Below are 24100 nucleotides of genomic sequence, written 5' to 3'. Positions count from 1 at the left end.
CTTTTACAATAATACCCTCCAGCATCTGAAACAATCTGCATCACCCACATCACATTTTTGTATTCATCACTTCGTAGAGCCTCGCAGGTCACCTCCGAGCTTTCATGTAGGTTTTTAAGCCACATACGTTGCATGTGTAACTCAGATCAGGAAGATCTGGTCGGGTAGCACTGCGGTACAAGCTCCTTGGGCTGCAGCGCAATAAATACTCGTTACTGAGAAGATCAGTGTCAAGTTAGATGGGCGGATCTGGTTGAAACACACAGGAAAACAGCAGCAACTCCAGCCACCACTGCTACTGATGGCAGGAAGCTGTTAAAACTAGGGGTTAACAATTTTAAATCGTTAAGGTCAATGATTGTAACACTGAATTTACAGAACTGCTTATGAAAAGCAGTTTTACAAAACATTAACAGCTTGGGAGGTTATCCATAAATAAACATATGAATATTTTTTCCTGTAGGTCACACTTCTGCCTTGTTTTCAGTTTTATTTCCAAATAAAGAATTTGTTCGAGCTGGAACAGAGGATGCATCAACAAACAACATCAAAATGGTGCATCTGTCCCTTAGGTAGCAAACCCAACAATATATTGCAGATTCTCAAGATTACATTTGTCTATATTCAATAGTAGCACTAATAGTGTAACACTTCGAAGTCCAAATTAGTAACTGAAAGCGTTACATCACAAAGATCCTTGCAATGACAAAAGGAGGAACTCAGTGATCTTATTCTTTTGATACAAATCAGAAACTCTTTAAAAAGTTTATCTTTTTTTTTTTTAACCAGTAAAATAAAGGAATTCACACCAACAGGTGTGAATCACGACAGGTAAAGGGAATCTGTTTCATCAGCTTCACTACAGCAATAACCGTAAGCTACAGACATAACCAGAGGTAAAAAGTAACCCTCATACCTTAAAATTTTAATAGTCAGGAGTTTTATCTAGACTTACCATATAAGCAACATCACACCAAAACCCCTGGCTATTGCTTTAGAAATTAAGTACTAAAGATTTATATTTGAAGGAGAACAGTTATGAGACTGATTTTCACAGAACAGCCTAAAACAGGGGAATGAGCTTAGTACCTCAAAAAGAGCACAGAAACAGTGTTGTTCAACTGAATATACTTTTGAAACATGTAAATAAATAAATAAATCTATGAAACAACTGTCACTTACTCTGTGTGGCCCTGAAAGACATTCACAGAATGGATAGAAGGATCTCGGAAATCCCACAGACGGAAGGTTGTATCACGAGATGATGTCACCACAAGACGCTGGGTGGGATGTGTACAACAATGTGTTAGCTCTTGGTCATGCCCTACAACCACAGATGGAAACACATAAGGTAACGAAGTAAGACTTTTCATACATACATACATTTGGGATGAAATGCTGGTAAGACAAGTTTATATTTTCCTTTTTTTTTTTTTAACTGCAAAATAATAATTGCTCTGAATTCTATCATTACTGTTGTCACACAAGGCAAGAATTACATTTAATAGCAAAATACACTATTACTTATTTCACATTATCAAGTGACTCTAATTTACTGCTACTTAATATATCAGTACAGCAGAGGCTAAAGCACTTGATGCATCACATGCTCAGAAGAACAAAAATTCATACGCAGTACATTCCCACGGTTGGGATTTTAGAAACCACTATGGCTCTAAGCAGTCGCTTAAGCCTTGTGTCTGCTCCTCTCCTGCTCCAGAGGGGCAACTGACAACAACCCAGTGTTTCAGTATTGGCAAATAACGCCCCCTCCACATAAAATAAATCAGCAATTTTCCCTTTTAGTGAGTGAAAGGATACCTGTGAGAGAATGGACCAGTTCAGAGGTCTCTACATCGTACAGATTGGCTGTCCTGTCCCAGGAAGCCGTCACAGCTTGTTTCCCCCCAACGAGCCAGTCAGCTGCTATGACCACCCCTTGATGGCTTTTGAGGGAAGTGAGCGGGACTCTGACAGTGGGACAGTCACTAGAACCGTCTCCGTCTCCCTCAGGTTCATCTTTATCCGAGAACTCAATTTCATCTTCTCCTGACACCTGCTGTAAAATGCAAGAGAAAAAGTATTAATAAATGGAGAGAGGTGTCTATAAATTACATATTACAGTACTTCTCCACCCCCTTACACTAAGCCTGGGTGATGTCATTCTGCAGAATCCATTCTCTTTAGACATGCACTATCACACTATCAAGTATTATCACAGAACAGACTTATGCCAGAGCTAAAAAGTCTGGAAGAGTTTTTGCAAGGAAGAATTAAGTCACTTACTCACATTGCCCCTGCAGTTGTTTACCCAGTCGTTGTATATTCCCCATTCTGCATTACTCTCGAATTTCCTATTGAGTACACACATTGATGGATTTTTTTCCCCTTTATATTTTTAAAGGCAGGATACCTCTAACATGCTGCTGATCATCTTTAATCTTTGAGAAGACAATCTTTCAGAGTCATATTTTATCCATCAGAATGAAAATCATATGACATCAAGATTTGTCTGGTGGCCAAAAGATCAGCATTGTCTGACAGAACGGATAAATTATCTTCCTACACCAGGAAGTACCAGCCTCTAAACCTTACCTGTTTCTAACGCCACTTCTATTTAATACACTTCTTTTTCACTTTTTTTGTGAAAGAGATAACATTTGTACTCCTTTTTCAATACAGAAATGCTGTATTACCAGTTTTCTGTCAGGAGTGTAACCACATCTCTCATATTATACTCCCATCTCTCACCACTGTACAGCTTACCGAGTAGCTCAAGCTATAACCTACACTAGTGTTCAAAGTTTAATGCAATAATTTGAGTCAAATGTACAATTTGACAGTCTATTTGACTGAACAAGTATCTAGGGAGAACAATGGCAGATAGTATGATGTGAGGTAGGGTAAGCATAGTGAGGATAAATTAGAAATCAAATTCAGTGCTATAATTAAGCAGATGCCAAAAGTATGAATCTTTACCATCAGTTTTCAATACACTATAAGCAATACACGACTCAAATGTCAAACTACCAAAATCTGAGTAATTTAAAGAGAACTTCACTATTCTTTAAGACCTGGATTATTACAAACAAGTTGCACTTGCCACTTCATTTACTTAAACATTTATCAGCTTGAGCAAGAGAGTCAGTTAATGCACTTGCAGATTCTGCTCTGCACCACACATTTTAGGAATATGAAACTTTTTTGAAGGAATAACACTGAAATGTATCAGTTCAACTAAAATCTTCAAGCCCCACCTGTTGCAATCATGCAATGATGTAATTTTTTAATTATGTAGAAACTTAACATTCAGTCTTATCATAACACCTATATCTGACGAAATTGCTGTGCATTTAGTTTATTCTCCATAAGCTGATTGCTTACATTGCAGTCTGCAGTTGGCTGAGGTGTAGGCAATTGCACTATGTATCTCCAGATGTGAGCTGTCTGGTCTCCAGATGCTACAGAGGAAAAAGAAGAAAAAGAAAAAGAGGGGAAAAAAAGTGGAAAAGAAGGAGAGAGAAACTAAAATTGAGTATTGCCACAAACAATAAGAACAAGTCTTATGTTACAGATGTGGCAATAGCACCCAAGATCACATCTTTCTCTATCAGTTACTTCTATGACCTTTTTGGCAAGCAAGTTTCAATATTAATGAAATGGTTACTTTGTTAGCTTCAAAACAAAGAAGACCAGACTTCAAAATCCAAACTATAAGTAGGTACCAAGTTAATTATTCCTTCAGTGAAATTATCTACCTAAATAGTGCACATCACAACACAGATATCACCATCATTCAAACACATCACGTTGCAGGAAAGTGTTCAATTCATTAGCAAGTACCATCCTTCATTTGCTTTTTTCCTACAATACTGAAGTTTGTCTTCATTCAATGATTTCCTCTATCCAGTGTTTTCAGGCAGTTTTCATGAGGAACCCAAAATAGCAGAAGCAGCAACTCTGCTTCCACCTGAAGCAATTCATCTCATGCAGCAACAGTTACAAGCTCTGCAGGTACCACGTGATTTTCTTCTCTGCTATTATAGGAGACTTAGCCATTAATACATAACAAGAAATACAGGACTCTTTGCCACAGACAAAATAACTATGTTCCTAATACATAAGTAAACAGTGAAGAGGACTCTAGACTGAGGAGAAAACTATAATGTTGTGAATTATGTATTATGGGTCTGCACAGATTTAGCAAGTGCAAGACACATGAAAGGAAATTCTTTAATAAATGGAGGAAAAGGGGTAGAAGAATGTGATCAGCCTTTTACAACTGCTGATTGTAAAGTTAGTATTTTGAGAGCAAAGTGGAGAGTTGTTTACTTTAAAATAGTCTTAAGCCAATCAAGTTACACTGAAAAGCAGGTTCTCTGAAAACTTTCAGTGCAGTATTTTGCAGAATCCACCTTGTGGAAAAATGATAGAAGAACAAGAGTTTAGCTACAAGTGAAGCTTCTGAGTGAGTAAAAGGTCAATCTTATACAGGAACATTTGTTTGGGAACTGCAACCCTGACTACAGTTATCATTTGATAAGAGGAGCTAAATCATTGCTAGCTCAACTAGAAACCATTCTGCCTCCCAGCTTCCTGGGGAGCAGAGGGAAGTGATAACAGCAGTGTTTTAATGTCTACCCTCAGTAATAACTGCCCTCATTTTACAATGATTTGACCTGCCCAATAGCAGAAAATTGAATTCATATCTCTCTAGTCCCAAAGCTAGTGGCCCAATTGCTGGGCCGTACAAATAATATTAAACTGCATTTGACAATTTTCAACCCCAAAGTTGCACTGATAATATTCTAAGAATTGAGAATGCTGTTACACTAACAGCAATACTTCCAAGTTGCTTTTTCTGCATGTCTAATATCACAGTATTTCCCTTCTGAGAAGCTTGCAGATTTCAAAAGGGGTTAAACACGTAATTCCAAGTGTCTGTTTAGAAGAGGTGAGCACAGTTGGCAACAACACGTTAAGTACAAATGGAAAGAGCTGGCTCTCGTTAGTTATGCCTTAAAATATGAAGATCATTTCATCAGCAATGATGAAGTATCAGTCACGGAGAGAAGCTACAAACAGCAGAAAGATGTTAGGAAATGACACGCTTATTTTCCCATTTACAATTAACATAGTATGCAAGAAAATTTACATACCTGTAAGAGCCACTTGCTCAGTTGGATGAAACTTTATTGAATTTACTGTGTAAAACAAAGCAAAGTATTAAGCAAGTAATACTGAGAAAAAAAAATCAGTGTTCTATCATGAAAAAAAATTGAGAAATCAGAAAGCTTTAAGCAATTTTTTGCTTAAATCACTTAGGTGATTTAAGTCATAAGACACTGGATTACATACACTCAGGTAAAGTCAGTTAATGACAGATGGCACAATGCACATTTTCTAACAAACTATTTTATGAACCTAGCATAAACAGTGCTCATCGTAAAGAATGAAAAAGCCCACACTAGGGTTATTGTGTGTAAGTTGACAGACACAATGCTCTGAACCTCCATAAATAAAACTTAGGTCTTTATAAATATTTCTAATATGATGAAAGTCTACAATATACAGAGACAGATAGATAGACAGATACATTGACTACTTGGTTATGGCTAAAAAATGCAAGAACAAATGCCTAAAAACCTAATTCTAATAATGCAAACTAGGTTTCACTCCTGAAACCACAAGTAATTGAAAGATGCTCTAAGATGGAATCCTTCAAGAATTCAACTAGCTTAAAAAGATCCCATTCTTTTTTTATTTCAACACATTAAGATTTAATTACTTTTCCTCATCGAGTGCTTTCACTTAGTTTACACTGTTGAAACGTAATTTAAACACTCTTAGTATTTTTATGGTTTCCTAAATAGCAATTAAAACAAACAAAAAAATAAATGGAAGTACTGAAGTTTTAAAACATGTTTTTACAGATGCCAACATTACCCTCAGCATATAGCCCGAGACCTTAGCTATGTGAATGCTGTCAGATTAAAAAGTCTGACTTAAACTGGTAACTGATGTTGCTGTGCATCTCTCCCTAGGCCATCAGCATTATCTGTGTTTCAGGAGCTGAACTCACATAGCGGAGAAAGTGCAACTGATGGGTCAAGCAGCTGCCACTCTCCAGAGACCTGAATTCTATTGACCTCTTTGCCACAGAGGTCATGTAATACGCTGAATTAGTTAACCAAATACTTCAAGTCAATGACCATTCCTCATTTTCCAGGTGCAAGACTCAATATCCCATGATATTTACTGCAATGAAGCTCTCCATCCAGAGTGGATTTTTTTTTTTTTTTTTTTTTAAGTATTCATATTGCATTGAGGAAGACAAAACACCAAGAGCAAGATTTAAGTACTATGCAAGAAGTTATACAAAGGACTGCATATTTAACAACAAAGAATAAGTAGATACTGACTCAGCAATTAATTTCTACCTCAAAACACAGACCCTGTGAAACAACCAAGTGGATTATATAAGGCCACTCATTCCACATACCCATGAAAAGGACAATGAATTCTGACTTTTTACTAAGTCCATTAACTGCGTCTGTAAATTTAGTCTACACATAATTGTTTATTCACTTACTACCTACAAAACTGACCTAACAGACTCTCTAAATAAAAAAAAAAAAAAGCGCCTTCTGCATGTGAATGTTAATGGAATTTTTACAGTTTACTTGTTAATGATGTTGGCAAATCTTCAAGTAACATGACTATAAACATTTCTGTGGATGTCCAAAACACATTTCCCCTCCCATATGCATTCTGTTTCCTGTTTTTGCAAAATAACCTTATCTTACCTGAACCGACGTGCCCCACGTACTTGACAAGGCACTTTCCTGTTTCTATGCTCCACAGCAACGCAGTGTGATCTACGGAGGTTACAAAGTAGATAAACATTGTTATATAATATTGCCCAAACATTTTTCACTTTTAACTCCAATTCAAAAAACAAGTTATCTCTGAATATAAATGACAACACATAAAACAACTTGTCTAACAATATCACCTTGTATATTAAAGTAACTAGTCCATAATTATAAGCTTCCACACGTTAAAACTTAATAGGCACATCTCAGAAGTTCCATTAGGATTACTTTGTTATATTGAAAGGTAAATTCTACTTTTACTATTTTTTTTTACTTGGGTATATAGTTATCCATAACACTTTTTCAATCTCATGCTATTCAACTGGAGCAACACCAAAAGTAAGGGTAAAAAACTACATCACTCGCTACAAACTGGAGTCCTACACACAAACATACTGGCTTCCTGCATAAAACTAATGCATATGGGCTACCGCAGAGCACCACATGAGTTTACTTAAAAGGAAATCACTCCAAATGCCACTCCTTTGCCCTACCACACTCCAAAACAAATAACTCCAGTATGTTTAAGTATAAAGTACCTGAATATTGAACAGGAAAGTGGCTACTTTCAAGTCAGAACTCAGGATAAAGACAGAATGTTCCCCATACCTCTCAGAACACTTACAAAATAAGCACCCGGTTTATCAAGCAGAAGTTTCTGCTCTATAATATTCCCACCCAGTGTCTCCAGATTCTGTTGCCGTTAGAACTGAATTGCCACTTCTAATTGATCAGATCTAACTGGCCGTGATTTATTTTCCTAGCATTCTTCCAAATCCATACATCCCACAGATTGGGTTTTTTTGGAATCACTGAAACAACTAGCACCTTATTCGCCTTATTTTTAGTAACTGTCCCTACCCCTTAAGAGGGGCTCTAATAAGACAAATAAGGAATTTTAAGTTAAAATTTTTAGTTGCCTATATAACCCTATGCAACGGCCTAAAATAGAACAGAAGAACATGAGAATATAAGAATATGCAAATTATGGCAATTTAGTCCATGACTTCCATAAAATAAACTAATACCATGATAGGAAGCCTGAGGGGAGCTCTGTACAGGGTGATAAAACATTTTGTATCAAAGGTCTCTCCAAGCAAGAAGCTCTGCGAACTACACACACCCATTCAACTGGGCTGGGCTAGGCTAGGGCGATTCTATGCAGAGATCTACATGTTAAGAGGCAAGTAATTAGAAGGATCAACAAGCACGCCAGAACTTTCTAAAGCTATAATCAAACCGATGTAAAAGAAAATAAATAAATAAAAACCTTAAGAATTCTTAAATGAATCTTTCAGAAATATATTTGTAAACTACAGAAGTCAGTTAAATTAGCAATTCTTAAAAACTTAAGACTGATAATAAAAGCTCAGTTGAGACACTATGGTGCTCAAGTATACTTTTGATCTATTTCTGCTATTATTTATAGCAGAAACCAGAATATTCTTAAGATTCAAGCAATGCAAGACTGTACCTGCAGACGCAGTCCCCAAAACCACTGGTTGAGTTTTTGCGACACTGACATCCCAAATACCATCCCTGTGGCCAACATACTCCTTCACCAGCTGACAGATGGCCCTTGATGTTGTAGTTTTAAAACTCGATACAATCTGAAACAGCAGAGATCATCACAGTTTTTTTCCGCATTCAAGATTAAATGACTTATCCCCCAAATATGCTGCTCAGTGTTTGCTACTTTGACAAACTATCTTTTTCCCTATACAGACTCCTCTACTTTCTAACAACTTGCTACTGTCAGCAATTTGGCATCTGATGGTAGGAAAATGAGCTTGAAACCAAACACACTACCTCAACACCTAAATGAAATTGATTGTTCAAAAAAAAAAAGAACATTATATATTATTTTGAAGAAAGTTGTTTAAAACACCATGTTAAAATTAGACAAAAAACAGGATTTATCAGCATTTTTCTTCACATGCAATTACAGGGAGGTATCTATCAAATGGATTAAGTAAGAACCTTTAAATGCTGTAACACAAATCACATTAAGACTTGCCTACACCATTGCAAACAGTTAACATATGAAGTCTACACTTCACACAGAATAAAATAAGGACAAATTAAGGATAAAATCCTATTAGTATATGGTATCAAAAGGGAAAAGTAGGCCTTAAACATGCCATTAAAAACAAATTACTTCAGAAAAGTTTTTTAAAAGCTAAGAACTTCTGTCTGAGTATTCCAAATTGCAAGCATGTCAGCTCTGCAATGATGAAATGATAATGCCCCATTCCATTCGAAAGCCACATTAACAGTTAATACACATTGCAGCCTCATAGCAGCACACGCAACAATCTTCAGGATGAATTGAAAAGGAAGTGGGTTAATGGTAAAGATTATTAGCTCCGCTGTACAACCAAGTTTTATAAGCCTTGAAGACAACCCTATGGATGCAACTTCACACCGAGTATCTGTCTTAAACCAAATGGGGACTTTTATGGGAAGTGGAAGAGCAGCAGTGATCCTTAACTGCTGTTAAGGCTAAAACAACTCTCAGTGCAAATTTCAAACTTGAAGCTTTTCCAGCCCTAGTCTACATCCTGCTTTTCAGGCAAACTCCACTGACAAAACTTGCTCAAGTGAACTTTATCTCCTGTTCAACAACAGATTTTCCAAGAGTGCTGGACAGAGCTATTACCAACCAACCATTCTGTGCAACAGCCACTCCAGCTCCATCTGGATTATCAGCAGATTCAAATAAACAAAGGAGAAAGAAGTTCAAAATGCTACACGGGGTTTTCTTGATTATTTTTCTCCCATCCCACAGTTAACCTACCAGTAACTAGACAGTCTCTGAATTACTTCCTGGGTCCTTAAAATTGTTTATGAACAACTTTTCAAGGAAGAAGGGAATATTTGAATACCATACAACTTACTAAACACTATGGAAAGTGTTGATGGTTTTTTTCGTTTGTTTGTTTGTTCTGTTTTTGTTGTTTTTAAATGACTTTAGTAGATCTTGGAACATCATATAATAATGCTGGGTGTACTATAACACCTAGAGTGCGCTTCAGCAGTCCTCTCTCAATATATTTCACAAGCTAAATATATTCTGCATTTGGACACTCTTATTTCATCTAAGGGCTGAAAAGCATCCAGATTTGAGTATTCTCCTTACTTTGATTCTAGCTTGATTGCCTCAATAGTTTCCTCAAGAAACTATGCAGGTTGGAATACTTCAGTCTCAGCACATTTATTTTCAATACAGCAATCAAAGACCAGTTTTATAATTAGAAGAAACAAATGTTTAGAGCAAACCTAAACTGGAACAAACCTAAACTCTTTACAGATTGGTAATCAGAAAAAAAAAAAGTAGTCTTGTGCAATTACACCAACCAACTTGTTTTGTAAGACTTACGTCCCTTCTAATCTACTTCACAAGGAAGAGAAAAAAAACAGCTGACTTATGACAACTTCAAAAGTTAGGTACACAGAGACAGTATATGGGAGAGGTACAAGAGCTCAGTTGCCATCACTACCTAATTTGATCTGAAATCCAACTCATTTTTGGTGAGCTTCAACCCATGAAGCTCATCTTCACAGGTACTGACATTAGGAAACTTTAATTGCACTCAGATAAACAGACAAAGCTCATAGTCTCTTTGGACTTGAGGGCCCAAACACCACAGCTGTTGAACTCTTCTGAGCAGGAAGGAGGCAGAGGCCCAAACACAACCATTTTCCTCTAGCTACAGGAAGGGCCTGAACGAAGGACGGAGCAGAGAGAGATGCTCTCAGCTGAATCTTCCTCCTCGCCTCTTCTCTCTGGCTCCCAATAATGTCCAGCTCAAAAGTGCAGGAAGAAAGATACCAGCACGCTTAAAACCCTGCTCGTTACCAACTGATCGAACAGCTCTGGCACCTACAGAAAGTCATCGACTTCGTCACACTGCTCTACTCCTGACTACTTTGCTGCACATCTCAGAATACCTGGAAGCAAAGCAGCTCCCCAGAAATCTCCTGCCTGTACTTCCCAGTTTGCTGAGGCTGCAAGGTCTGCCTGCCTCGCTCAGAGAAGAACACCAGCACTACGGTGCAAGCAGGTAAACGACAAGCACTTAACGCACTTAACAACAGCCCAAACAAGAGAACAAAAACCACTACAGAAAGTGCTGATCTGAAAGTGCTGACCTGTACAACTCATCGTGACACAATGGGTGTACTTAGCATTACACTGTCTCTGGGATAACTACTGAAACAGTTTCATTAACAGATTTGTAGGTCATTAATTACTAAGAAAAAAATGAAGAGTTGCCTCCTATCTATCAGTTTGAAAAGAATTTGAAAAAATAAAAAAGATCACCAAAGAAAACACAATAACTAGGAGAGTTTACAGCACCCTTTCCATACCCACATATTTTGAGACTACTTAATAGATTGTACTTCCAAAGCACCTAAATTCACTCTAAACCACTCTATAACCACAGATTAGGTAGAAAAAGGGGGAAAAAATATACCAGATGGATCAAGATGAGTAAGAAAAACATGACAAGTAAATATGTAAATAGGCAAAAGATGACATGGAATTACTAATTTGCAAGGTCTCATGATGCCAAGGAAACAAACTGCTCTGCTCTCGCAGCAGCAATTCCTCTCTCACGTCTCAAAAACAGTCAATCATCACCAACCCAACCCTCCCTGTAACAGACCACCGTCTATACAACATCTATAGTTCCCTACCTAAATCCCTACTTCAGCTACAAGGCTCAAATCTTTACTCAGAATTTCACCAGCTAAGTCTTCCAGAAGAGCATTACTCAGCTTAGAGATAGCGTGATTTACAATATCAAGAGAGCTGTGCTAACCTCGCGAGTACACATCAATGGGCAAAGATTTAACTGTCTCATACCTTGCTAGTAGATGCTTTGTAAGTTGTCTTTAACTTCTGAGAAAGCTGACTGGTACTATGACTGGCTGTGGAGATAAATTTAAAGAAAAGTATTTCAAATACAACATTAACTTATTTTATACCACAGTATTGGTTCCTTTCAACAAGGTTCCCCTCAATATACTTTTATCAGCCACTAGTTTAGGTTCTTTGTGCTTCTTACCTTTTGTTTTCAGTTGTCCTTTGCTTAGTTCAGCTCCATCAATTGTCTGTCCTTCTGCTGCTAAACGCTCATTAAGCGTCTCAATCTCTCTGCGTACTGACAACAGCAGGAAAATTCACATTAAGGTAAAACATCAAATAAATAGCCTTTCCAAATTATTATGATTACTTACTAATCTACTTTAAGGATATGAAGGGATATACAGAAGCAATTCTCCCCAAGATACAAGCTAAGTCTCACAATGAATTTTCCAAAGATCAGCCTTCACCCAGATTCCAAGGAAAGTACTGCTCACTTCTAATCACTGTTACTTTTACAACTGAATGGGACTTAAGAGTAATAAAATGGCTTCTATAAAATGACACACCTGTATTGATTTACACTCAACACAAGGCAGAAAGCTAACAGCAGAGAAAGCACGAGCCAATTAGCATGACATTTCTTGACAAAGATTTTATTAATCATGAAATACTGCACCTCCTGAATGGTTGTCTATCAACAGCACTTAAAAAAAATGCAACAAAAAGTAACAAAGATGAATCTTTTTTATCAATCAAAATATATCAAAGAAAAAAAAGAACAGAAAAAAGGATTCGACACGGGCATATTTCACCTGAGTGCTTTTTCACTCCATTGTTTTAGATATGTGCAACCAAAATATTTTGGCAGTAAGTACTCTTGTTGCAATAAATGCTTTCAATTAATCATAACTTTCATCAGCAAAATATGAAGACATAGCTGACCTAGCTAAAACCAGTTAGGTACTCATAGATGGAGCCAAGCCTACAGCAGGGAAAAGGGGAAGCCAATTCTGCTTCTTCGACATAGCTTCAGGGAGGATGACACACACTGGTCCTCACTACTTGCAAAGACAGAAGAAGGTGATTTTTCTTAAAAAGGACAAAAAACCTCCTTTGGCAAGAAGTTCAAAGCTATTCTTAAGCTCCTCACAAAGAAACTATATTAATTTTGTTGTGATATCCAACGTAAGCTTTTCAACTAGCTCTATTAATCCCTAAGTCCAAATGGCTTTACGTTGCTGGGAAAAATATACTTACGTTCCAAATTTTCAATATAGAGGTTTTCAAACTCGCGCTCTATTTGCCCAAAAAGTTCAAGAAGTGTATTCCGAACAGCAGAAGGCAGTTTAGAATCCTAGAAGGCAAAATATTGGGGTTTTATCTGCATCTGTTTCAAGTTTTAAGTACTTTAAATTATAATTTAATATAAATGTATCTGTAAAGATTCCTCTGTGAATAGAGTACAACTTGCAAACCAGCAAGTGCATTGAAACCTCACCAAATTTTATTTTTCCCTTACCGTATTTGTGTTTTCCTTTCACTACCTAATCCTTCCCTCTGCAGCTATTACTCAAGGATTACCTCTTCACAAAATATATTTAAAAACAAATTGAGCTTTTTTTTCTTTAGCATAATCACTATAGCAATAAAAGGTACAAAAGCAAATAGATGATAAAACCATCAATGCAATGCAGGAGATAACTGATAGTAAAAGGGTAATTGGGAAAAGCCAGTACTTATAATCGACTTTTAAACTGTCAAAGTTGAAAGCATAGCATGCTATTAAAAATGACAGGTGAGAAAGGAGAAAATACTGTCACTAGCCTTAGAGTCACTAATAATTGCAGTCAATCCACTAACTGGCTAATCTATAAGTATGGATCCAAGGATGAACTTGCTCACCGAGTAAATCAATTCTGCTAAATATTCTTTTCTTCAGTTGTCAATGGGTGGCAATATACAAGTTGACTTGCTGCATTTATTGTTTATCTAGTTAGTCAACTATACATACTTAAAGAGAAGCTTCCATCTAACTGAGTTCCCCTAATAACAACAAAGCTTAAGTACTCCTCAGCAGGACAGCTAGTATTCCGTTTGTCATCTCAAAATACAGTAAGAGAGCAGCTTAGTACCGGACAAGTCTGCAAAAAGGTGCAGTCTTATTCAAAATCTGAGAAAAATCTATGCAGAAAAATGTTACCAAAACTCAAAGACAAGTAATAAAATATCTATCTCAAGAATCCTAGGGAAAGGTTACAGGGATTGTGCCTGTTTGCAATGGCTGTTTTTTTAAACACAATTCAGAAGTAGACAATTTCAAAGTCTTAAAATCATCAAGTATGAACAAGAAAGGAAACTGAGACAGTTTGTCTCAATGCATATCATCCATGTTTCAGATCTGGAAAGGCAGAAGAACAACTAAAAGTGTAAATAAAATGCAAGTGTAAGTAAAAAAGTAAATGTAAGTAAATATAAATAAGAATGTTAATACTGGATATCACGTAAATCACAGTGAACTTAATTATTTCAGCGCAAGTTTCAGGGTGGTTACAGCTTGTTCTATTCTGAAGCGCTCCCCTAAAAAGCTTGATCCAGAAGAAAACAGTTCCATATGTAACCAAAGCCCGAGTTATGAAAAAGCACAAGCATAAGAGCCATTAGAGGGCAGCATGTGTCTGAGTAAGCCAGCATCTAAGCAATTGGAATTTAACCTCACTCATGTTTTGGTTCATGTGTAACATGACTGTCGTGAGAAAAAACACAGAAAATGCCATCATGATCATACTTCCATATCAACCAGCTAACATATTTCAGTATTAAGTTACTCCGAGGCAACAAGCTGCAAAAGAAGTGCAAGAGAAGCCACTAACAGCCATAACTTGGAACATGTAACACGTTGTTCGTAACTCAGCCTTACATCAGCTTTGGGCCTGCTTTAAGCTGACAGAAACAGGCACTGCTGCCAAAAGAAGGGCTCCGATGTTCTTTGAGCCCCCAGTTATTAATTTCTCTTTCTTCTGCCTCTCGGTTGAGCCAGTACGCTCATTTGTGCGCCCCCAATAAACCAGAATGTGAAGCAGATCCGGACTAAAATCAGCTTGGGACGAAGTCAATTGAAGAAGAATACTGTAGAAATGAAATATTATTTAAACATCGGAATTAAAAGACTTTTCTGATTCAATTACCCAGTACTTCCTTATAACAAGATTACCAAAGAGACCAAGCTCTCCTTGAGCTTTAGAAATACAGAATGACATGTTGGAAAGGGTTTTGAAGTCTCTTAATGACTCAAGGTGCACATAAATGTCAATTTGTCTAAGTAGTCAACATCATAAAATGCATCCAGCTGCTTTACTCATTTCTAAGCTTGCATTAATTAGCAGGTTAAAATATGATGCAACAACTACTTTTGCAGATAAACAGATGATATCATCTTGATTTAATGTGTTTTTTTACAGCTCCGTTGTGGAGAAAGCATTAATGTCCTCTCCCTACCAGAGGTGGCAACCAACTGTTCAAAGTTAACAAAACGAAATAAGCTGACACATAAAACATTTATTCTGTCAACAAAAAGGTTTGTGGCGTGTGATATTAAATACTAAAATAGCTTAATATATTTTATTTACTATATGAAAGGGTCAGTAGGCCTTCACCTCTCTGCTGTCCATCATTCCTTTCCTAAAGTAAGGCTGTAACAGTCCAAAAGCAAATACTGTTTTCTATACAGTAAATATTTACATTCTCCAGCTTCCAGATGACTGGAAGCAACAACTTTGGCTCTGTCAGTTTCCACAAAACTAGTACTTTAATCAACTAAATAACAGATTCAGTACAAAAACCTGCCACACCACAGACAGAACACATTTCCCTTGAGAGCATCTGAAGGCAGCCTACAGGAGAACGTGTGGTTTCTCGTAACATAACATTGTCAGTGTTTCAAAGCACCTTGCTGATAAGAATCAAGTTTTACCTCATCTTTGCTAGGCCCCTATTAGCCTAATGTGTTCAATTTGACAGCATATAATTTTCCAAACCACCACTTGCTTATCATTATCAGCACTACTTCAAACAGCATTCCTACAGGAGCTTTACCTCCTGTTAATTTTGACATCTTTCAGTGAAGCATTCAAACTGGCTCTAAACTGTGGCCCTTACACAGATTAGGAAAACTGAGAGAATTTTGTGGTTCTTGATACTCTAAATTAAGTGCCCCAAAGATTCACCAGATGTTTGCATCGGGGGACCTGAGCAGGGTGGAGAAATGGGCTGCTCATGCAGCTGAGCAAAGGCAAATGTAAAGTCGTGCACTAAGGAAGAAAATATCCCTGCAAATACAGGGCCAGACTCTTCTTGGTAGCATCCAGGAACAGGCCAGGAGGCAAGAGGCACAAAATGAAACACAGAAAAATCCATCTGAATATAAACACTGCTTCAGATGCGAGTGGGATAGAGCACTGAAGCAGCTTGCCCAGAGAGGTTGTGGAGTCCCCATCCCTGGGCTTCCTCAAAACTCTGCTGAACTCCTGGAAAACCTGCTCCAAGAATACAGGGAAGTTGGACTAGGTTGAAAGTGACCTCTGAAGATCACCGCAACTGTTCTGTGAAAGTCACATCTGTATTTAAGCCAAGTTCAATACATAAATGAATAAATAAAACCACAAGCAAAGAAGCAAAGTTACCTCATACTTCTAACAAGCAGGGGGTATTTAGGGTAACTTTTTATTTTATGGAAAGGAATGTAGAATAGAGTTCCCACCAAAGCCTGCCCTGAGTCCTAGTAACATGTTCTTCAGTTTATCCATACTGATGGGCTAATATGATTACTAATTCAAATTTATGAACTCAAGAATCAGTCTTTAACTTAAAGAGATGAGGAACGGAACTGCAGTGAACTAAGTAGGGTATAATATTGTAATTGCTTCATTACTTAAGTCTATTTAATTTCCCAACATAAAAAGTCGTTACACGAGGGTTAACAGAGTTACCAAAGCACCAGCTACCTTACCTGCCCTTCCAACATGTCTCTCTGCAGTCCTGCCCGTTCTTGCTCAGAACTGTTGGTTCTTCGAATTGACAGACTGTGGGATTTTCGTTTCTGCTTGGCCTGGCGAGCAGCTGCACAACTTCCACTTTCTATTGGCATTACTTCAGCAAGATAACTGCACAGGGGCTCCTAGGATAAACTAAGGATAAGTACGACATGTTACAAATTGCCTTGCCAAGGTAAGCAGGGTTTTTCTTCCTCAAAATGGAAATATTTAGGTCTGCTGAATTTCAGAGTTTCTTGGGGTGTCATTAACCCTTCCAAGGAGGAGGGATTCCTACTACCTACAGCTATGCTTAAAACAAACTAGAGTTCAAAAATACATATGTAGACACGTAAATAGAGGATTGAACCACTTCTGCATTACTTTTTCCATTACATTTCATTCCACAACAAACTTTCACAAAAAAGGAAATAAAAGCTATTACCTTGCTATTGAGCAAGCATTTTGGTGAATAGTAGCAGTGACAGCCCCAAAATGCTTCCAGGAAATAAACATAAAGTCAGACGTACTATACTGCACTGAAATGCATGCAAAATTAAAACCCAGCTGGAAAATGAAAGCAAAGAGACATAGTAACTTTGGGACACTGTCAGGTTAAAGTATATTATGCAACATTAAATGGCACTATACAAAATTTAATAGACATTTCCTTATTTACATATATATTGAAATTTAATTTTAGTGATAGAAGTTTTGAAAACTAATTTTCATTGTTTTGTGAGAGCTCATGGTTTTGCTTGCTTAGAACATGTGCTTGACTTACCAGGCCATGAGTCAGCTTGCACACATTCAGTAAAGCCAAATATGCATCTTAATACTCTTAAAGGCACCTGACAGTATCACCAGCTAATAACACCATGCATTTCCCTGAATTCCCCTGTTTTAGGAAAAAAAATCAAATTATGCTTGATTTATTGAATTTTTTAAAAAATGGAGAATATGTTCTTTTCTGCCAAAGTCTTAACAGATACATAATTTCTGTATATTTTTGAAAATTAGAGCTGGCATTCAACAGCAAATATTTTAATTTTAGTTTTGTGGAGCACCAGTTGTTAAGCACTTCAAATGTTTTAATATTTATTATTTAAAAACTTTCCAATCCTGAACATTGAGAACAACAAAATAACAACAACAACAACAAAAAATCTCCAGCATAAATGATTTCTGAAACAACAATTACAACTGAAAATAGCTGCAATCGTCTGCAGAGAAATAGGAGAGCAGAGTTGGCAAAGCTGAAAAGGCAACTGAGCTTCCTTTAAGTAAGTTGACCAGAGAAAGTTTTAACCATACCCATGGCCACTTGCAATTCAAGATCACTAGACCTCAAGCTAGGAATGAGCACCATCACTATTAAAGAGATTCAGCATCAACAGGTTCGGTGTCTTTAACACGACAGTCTCAGCTTTTTAATATATCATAAAGCCAAGGAAAAGTGTAGCTTGCTAGAAAGAGCGTGAGCCATGAATGAAATGACTTTCACTTTGGACTGTTTTTTTTATATCATAAAATGAAAATATGAGACTAACTTTAGGTAAGGTTTTGATGTGAATCTTCCTGTATAAAGATCTGGTATTTTTTAATTAGTTTTTAGAATATCCGAGTCAGTTAAATACTACATGCTGCAGTAACCTGACATCAGTCCCATAGGAAATTGAAAATAAAATTCAAATTGCATCAGAATCCTGCACTTAACTGAAGTGATTCTGGATTTCACTGGATTCTGTACAGTTCTACCCTGCACCTAATCTCAAAGGAGCTTTTGGCATATTATTAATCAGTAATAAGTAACTGGGCTAAGTTCATAATTTAAAACAAGAAAGAAAAAAAAACAAAACAAAAAAACAACAAAAAGCAGCAGCAATGGCAGTTCTTTCAACAGATTTTTTTTTTCCTTTGGCTGTCATTGTGGCTAGATTTCTCTGCCACAGAAAAAAAGGGATTGAAACAAAATACAAACTTCTTTAAGAAGTCATTGATGATTTCCTGGGCTTCACCAAGTATCCTCCTTCCTTGAGCCTCAGGAACAGGCTTTAAGCCTGTTTAATTCACCACATGTCTGTCTTCTTTGCAAAATACATTCAGATGAGAAAGACATGATTGAAAGACTCTCTTCCACTTCACCCTTTTTCCTATCTCTTGAGAACCACTCTTGCAGCAGCTTCCAGTTCACCAGAACTTGCAGGGTTCAGGATTCCTTTTTAAGGCACAATGCCCACCTGCCTGTGCATACACATACACACATGCATATATACTGCCTGACCTTAACCTACAGAGCTATATATAGACATATAAATTGGTTTGTAACATTTCACTTGAACTCCGTAGAAGATTCAGAGTAAACTAATTTCCAGTCCCTGTGAGAGCCTGGCTTCCAAGTTGTGTGAGTCTTAGTTAACACGAGCTCACGAGCAATATGAAGATACCTTGGACTTTCTCTCCACTATCCATTATTTTAATTTGGTCACCTTCCCTCCCATGCTCTATTGCCCAGTCACCTCATTTCACAGGAGCTAGGCAAGAGAGATTCTTCCCTGGATAGCTCTGAGTCTGCAGTTTAGGCAGCCATAAACCAGCTCATTCTACCAGTGGAGAATTTAAAGGGACACAGTCAAAAGCACAGGACTCCATTTTCACATAGCACAATTTTCCCGTAAATTACATTTTGGTTTCTATTTTCATGGTTAGGAAGGAAACAGGCAAGGTTAGCTAAGAAACCCCTCTGATAGTTTATCCATTTGGTAGCACTTGACCCGCAGCCAGGTTCACTGACAGTAACTCCGTCTCCTCATGCAGCAGCAGGACCACATGCACCCATGCACGGGGAGAGCAGCATGCGCAGCCCCGCCGAGCCCTCCGCGAGGGTGCAGCAGCCACAGCGAAGCTGAACCCACAAGGCAACAAGCAGCCACGTGCACACACGGAGTACAAACGGGAAGGCAAAGGGGACTCGCTACATTGGCCTTAATATTATCCTTAAATCCATCGAAGAGGCTTAGAAATTTTCAGTAAGGCAGCAATAATTGAAAATGTTTAAGAATCAAATTGAGTTTAATTCAGATGAGGGTAGGGGGGAATGACAGTGTCCCTTTAAACATCCACATCTCTGACAATTTCAGAACGGTTTTGATCTTGTTAGAAGGTTTCCAAGAGGAGACTTCACGAAACAGATCCTTGGCAATATGATGCTAAAACAATAAATAAATAAGGTGCTCATTTCTAGCAGTTACCTGATTCCCCTTATTATGCAAGGTTTTCAAACAACGAAAGTTACCTGTCCAGAATATCAGTGTCATGTTACATATCCTATGAAAACCACATTAAATATTGATTAGTCAAACAGTCAGTAGTATAAACCAGTCACAGTCTTACACGTTTTTGAATCTTTAGCAGTTAGAATGCAGTTAGGAAAGGGGGGAAGAGGGAAGTTATCAACAGTTTAAGGCTAAGCATCACATCCAAGTCAAATACATGCTAAAAAGCTTCTAAATGATCTATTATAAATTGTTAATCACATATAGATAACTATAACCTCTAAGTGTTTCAACTGATTTCTAAAAAAGATAAATGCACTTCCCTTCTGCTTGGTAAAACTACAGCTAGCATGAATATCACCAGTATGGGACTCTTGTTTCCCAGAAAATCCCTGAAACCATGGAAGTTGAAAGGTAGCATAAAGAATTTACAAGTAAAAAGTCGAAGAAAAATATTTTCCAAGGGGAATGGAGGAGAAGGAAAGGGGGAGGAGGAGTGCTGTATTACTGAACTATATTCAGTTCATCCAGTTTATTATTTAAAAGAGAGCTTATGGGATATATTGAACTATTCTGCTCAATCATTTTGGAAAATGCTATGTTTGCACTGTGTTCTTCAACACAATACTCTGCTAAAGCCTCAAGAGCTAGTAAATAAATTTCAGACAAAGTCAATCAGCAGAAATAGGGGGGAAATGTGTCCCCAAACCAGTGTAGACCACAAGTGCTTACTACATTCTGAATGCAAAGATATTTCAGTATTTCAATTATCCTGTTTTATTAAATTCATAGCACATTTTACTCTGTGCTAAATTAGAGTTCTGCTACCTACCTTTCTGTAAGAGATGTTACCTTGTTTTGAGTCACAGGAAATACTTCCTTGGAGTAGTAGTACAAAACCACACGTGTAACAAAGTACTGTTTTACTCAGCTACAATAAAGAAGTGGCACTGAGCACAAGTGCTCACACCGGTCTCATTAGACTTAAAAACCACCTCACTGCAGCGGTTCTATCTGTACGCAATGAATTCCGCTTGCCTGTGTCTCCTGCTCTTGAACAAGCAAGAGCAAGCAGACTGTGGCAGGGAGGGAATGCCTGGGGTATGACAGCTGCTGAGGCCAGCAACAAAATCTGTTTTATGAAGTGTCAGAGCAGAGCCAGAAATGCTACAGTTCCGCATTTCCTTTTTTGTTCGTTCAGCACAACACAGAAGTCTGCAAACGGATAGCCTAAGGAAATTTCGGCAACATCTCTTACCCAAGATCTCCCTGCACCATTTTGTTCAGGCTTGAGCAATATTAATACTTACCCTTTCGAGGGGTATGTCATAAAACACAAGCAATTTTGCTGTATTTGTGTTTGTTCTTCTTAGATAGTTTCACATCTCGCTTTCAAATATGTTTTAGAACAATATTTGAAAGGAAGGTTTATTACAACAGCCATTATTGTCTTGTGGAAATAAAGCCTTAAGATACAAAGATCAACATATACTTTCACAAGGAGAGGAGGGAAAGGCGAGAGAGGGAGGAATGATAACATTTATGAAGGTCCTAATTACATGCAACTCGGCTTGGTAGCATTAGTCGTGAATCAAAGGAGTTTAAAAATATATATATATTCCTGCAATCTTTTCAAGTATGTAAAGGAATCAAATTTAAAGGAATGAAATTTCCAATTTATGGTCTTCAATGAACAGTTAGTTTCAAGGATGCTATACATTTGCTGTAGTTATTTCGATCAAAGTTTCAAAAACACAGCACACCTGAGAAAGAACAGCCTAACAGACTTTTTGCTAAGAATGGTTATTTGGTCTAAAAATGAACAGGCTGCCCCTATGGTAGGGAAGGACTGTATCAATGAAGTTTAAGCAAATTACACAGCTGAAAATCTGCAACTAAATCTTCAGCACACTAGTGGTTACCTACAAGCATCCGACACCAACACCAAAGCAGCAACCAGGCCAGTTTTCCTGCTGGCGAGCTCTGAGTTTGCCAATTCCACCACTTCAGCAAATATTGCAATCATATCAAAACACAGCACAGACCTACAGCCCGCCCAGCCATCATTACCACAGCAAGGAACACTCTCTCCTTCAGCCATCAGTGAAGCCACTTACTGTAGTTAATGCCAAACAACCACGAAGAGCAAACCTGTGTTTACTGAACGTGTTCAATGTTTTAGCCGATTCAAATGGTACAGAAACAACCGGCTAAACAAATAGGGTGAAATACAGTCTTGCACTTAAGAGTGGTTATTTAGCTATAAGTATATATGAAAACGTGTTGATCAGTATTTCTGATTTTTGACTTTATCAAAGAGCTCAAACAACAACATCCTGCATAGGTTACACGCTAGTGGTTAAATCCCAAAGTATGTCTGAAGTCTGTGGATTTCCTTAGTTGCTTCACAGACATTTCAGTCCTTGCTCCTGCCTTAGCAACTCTCTAATTGCTCAGAGGCAGCCTAGATGCTGGCTGCATGCACAGCTCTGCAAATACCAGACTCGAGGGCGAGGAATCCCAGGAAGTTGGAGTGCTAAGATGGTTTAATCAGAGATTTGTCTCAGGAAGTACTGTGCCTCATTTAGAGGCCACAAACACGCTGCTACTCTCTAAACAAACAACATGCAGGTACTTATTACCAATGCACTACATAAACTGCTATTATCAGCTCTACCATCACTACCCTTCCTTTAGGAATACATTATTTGCTGGTAAATTCATATCTTCTACCACTTAAGACATCCACAAAAGCAATTACATTTGACAGCAGCACTTTTTAGCGCACTTTTGCGGAGCACCAGCAAGTAAGCTCTGTGCAGGCCAGCCCTGCAGCACTTTCTCCCAAAGCCTTTCCGGAGGACGGGCACATCCCCCCGCAGCACATGGAGCAGCTCTGCCGTACCCAGCACTCCCACCTTGCCACATCAGGCTCCTTCTCCAGGCATCCGGCAGGTATTCCTTGAGGATAATAAAACAAGTTACTGTCACCTTCCAGGAGACCCTCCCGCGGGCTGCCCACTCCTCGGTGGTGGCATGTGAAACACGGCTGGCCCTTCCCAGTACAGGGCACAAGCTGCAGCCTCTGCATCGAGCCCCTCACCCTGGCCTTGGCCTCCCTGCCCAGGACAAACTACTCGTGATAAGGCTTAAAAATCTCACACCTTAAACAATCCCAGTCTCATCCCAAATGTACAAGGATGAAGCATTACTTAACTGCTCCCCATCTGATACCTACCAATTCTATGAACGCACATATGAAATTATTCTTTTAGAACATTTCCACTACACTGCAAAGACTCTTCCTACGGCTATATCAGCTCTCCCAAGCACTTCAGTGCGTACAAAAGACCTTGTGCATACAATCCATGTACACAGTCCGTTAAACAAACCCTGCACTTGAGAGGGCACAGCATAAGGTCATGACTTAATATGATGAAAAACCACATCGTAGAAATAAAATCCTTTGGTTTTACTTAATGCACTAAGCCTAATTTGGGGACAAGTGTAAGTCTGTAAGTACAAATTAACAACTGACATTAAAAAAAAAGGGCCACATTTTACAATGTCCTTTGCCTTAAATGCTAAGGTTTGATGCAGGCATCCGTCTTCTTAAAATAATTGACCAAATCCAAGAGTTGCATTTAAAGTTATTACAGGAGGCCTAAGATATGTACAAAAAAATGAGCGCACATACACAAACAGAAAAAAGGAAGTAATTAGCCCATGCTCTGCACATCCTCGTGCTGTTGATGAATAAGCTTCCTATCGCGAAAGATCTTATCTACTATAACTTACATCTAACACAACTGGGGATTCTTGGGGTTACCAATCTGCTTTTAAGAACACCTTGTATAAAGTGATAAAGGTAGACTTGTGTGGAAAGGGGTTTCAGGTCTTTTGTTTAAACAATAGATACTTTACTGTAATATTGCAAAATGACTACTGATGACTCTCGGAACAACTGACATCTGTCTATTCCAAAGCCTTACTCAGTGGCCCTGAAGCTATTCCAGTAGATCTTTACATAAATCCATGAATCACAGTTAA

The 24100-nt window shown here is 38.0% G+C and overlaps 1 protein-coding gene across 2 annotated transcripts in view; it reads right to left on the bottom strand.

The window, feature by feature from the left end:
- WDR37 (WD repeat domain 37) overlaps nucleotides 1-20230 on the bottom strand; it is a 32107-nt gene extending 11877 nt beyond the window's left edge. Inside the window, exons 1-11 of one of the 2 annotated variants that reach the window (XM_026035669.1) lie at nucleotides 20071-20230; nucleotides 16754-16931; nucleotides 13006-13102; nucleotides 11948-12043; nucleotides 11746-11810; nucleotides 8350-8485; nucleotides 6807-6878; nucleotides 5160-5204; nucleotides 3385-3461; nucleotides 1822-2059; nucleotides 1183-1324 (exon numbers count right to left, since the gene is read on the bottom strand). In XM_026035669.1, coding sequence (XP_025891454.1) covers nucleotides 1183-1324; nucleotides 1822-2059; nucleotides 3385-3461; nucleotides 5160-5204; nucleotides 6807-6878; nucleotides 8350-8485; nucleotides 11746-11810; nucleotides 11948-12043; nucleotides 13006-13102; nucleotides 16754-16891 — 1106 coding nt within the window. In that variant the 5' untranslated portion in view covers nucleotides 16892-16931; nucleotides 20071-20230. The remainder of the gene's footprint in view (nucleotides 1-1182; nucleotides 1325-1821; nucleotides 2060-3384; nucleotides 3462-5159; nucleotides 5205-6806; nucleotides 6879-8349; nucleotides 8486-11745; nucleotides 11811-11947; nucleotides 12044-13005; nucleotides 13103-16753; nucleotides 16932-20070) is intronic. The other variant, XM_026035671.1, reaches the window with a different exon arrangement.
- Nucleotides 20231-24100: the final 3870 nt, after the last annotated feature.

The sequence above is a fragment of the Nothoprocta perdicaria genome, unplaced genomic scaffold (genome assembly GCF_003342845.1).
Source record: "Nothoprocta perdicaria isolate Ctin4 unplaced genomic scaffold, notPer1 scaffold_164, whole genome shotgun sequence".
In the NCBI taxonomy this organism is placed as follows: domain Eukaryota; kingdom Metazoa; phylum Chordata; class Aves; order Tinamiformes; family Tinamidae; genus Nothoprocta; species Nothoprocta perdicaria.
The sequence above is the reverse complement of the archived record's forward strand: the minus strand, read 5'-3'. Positions and strand labels throughout refer to the sequence as shown.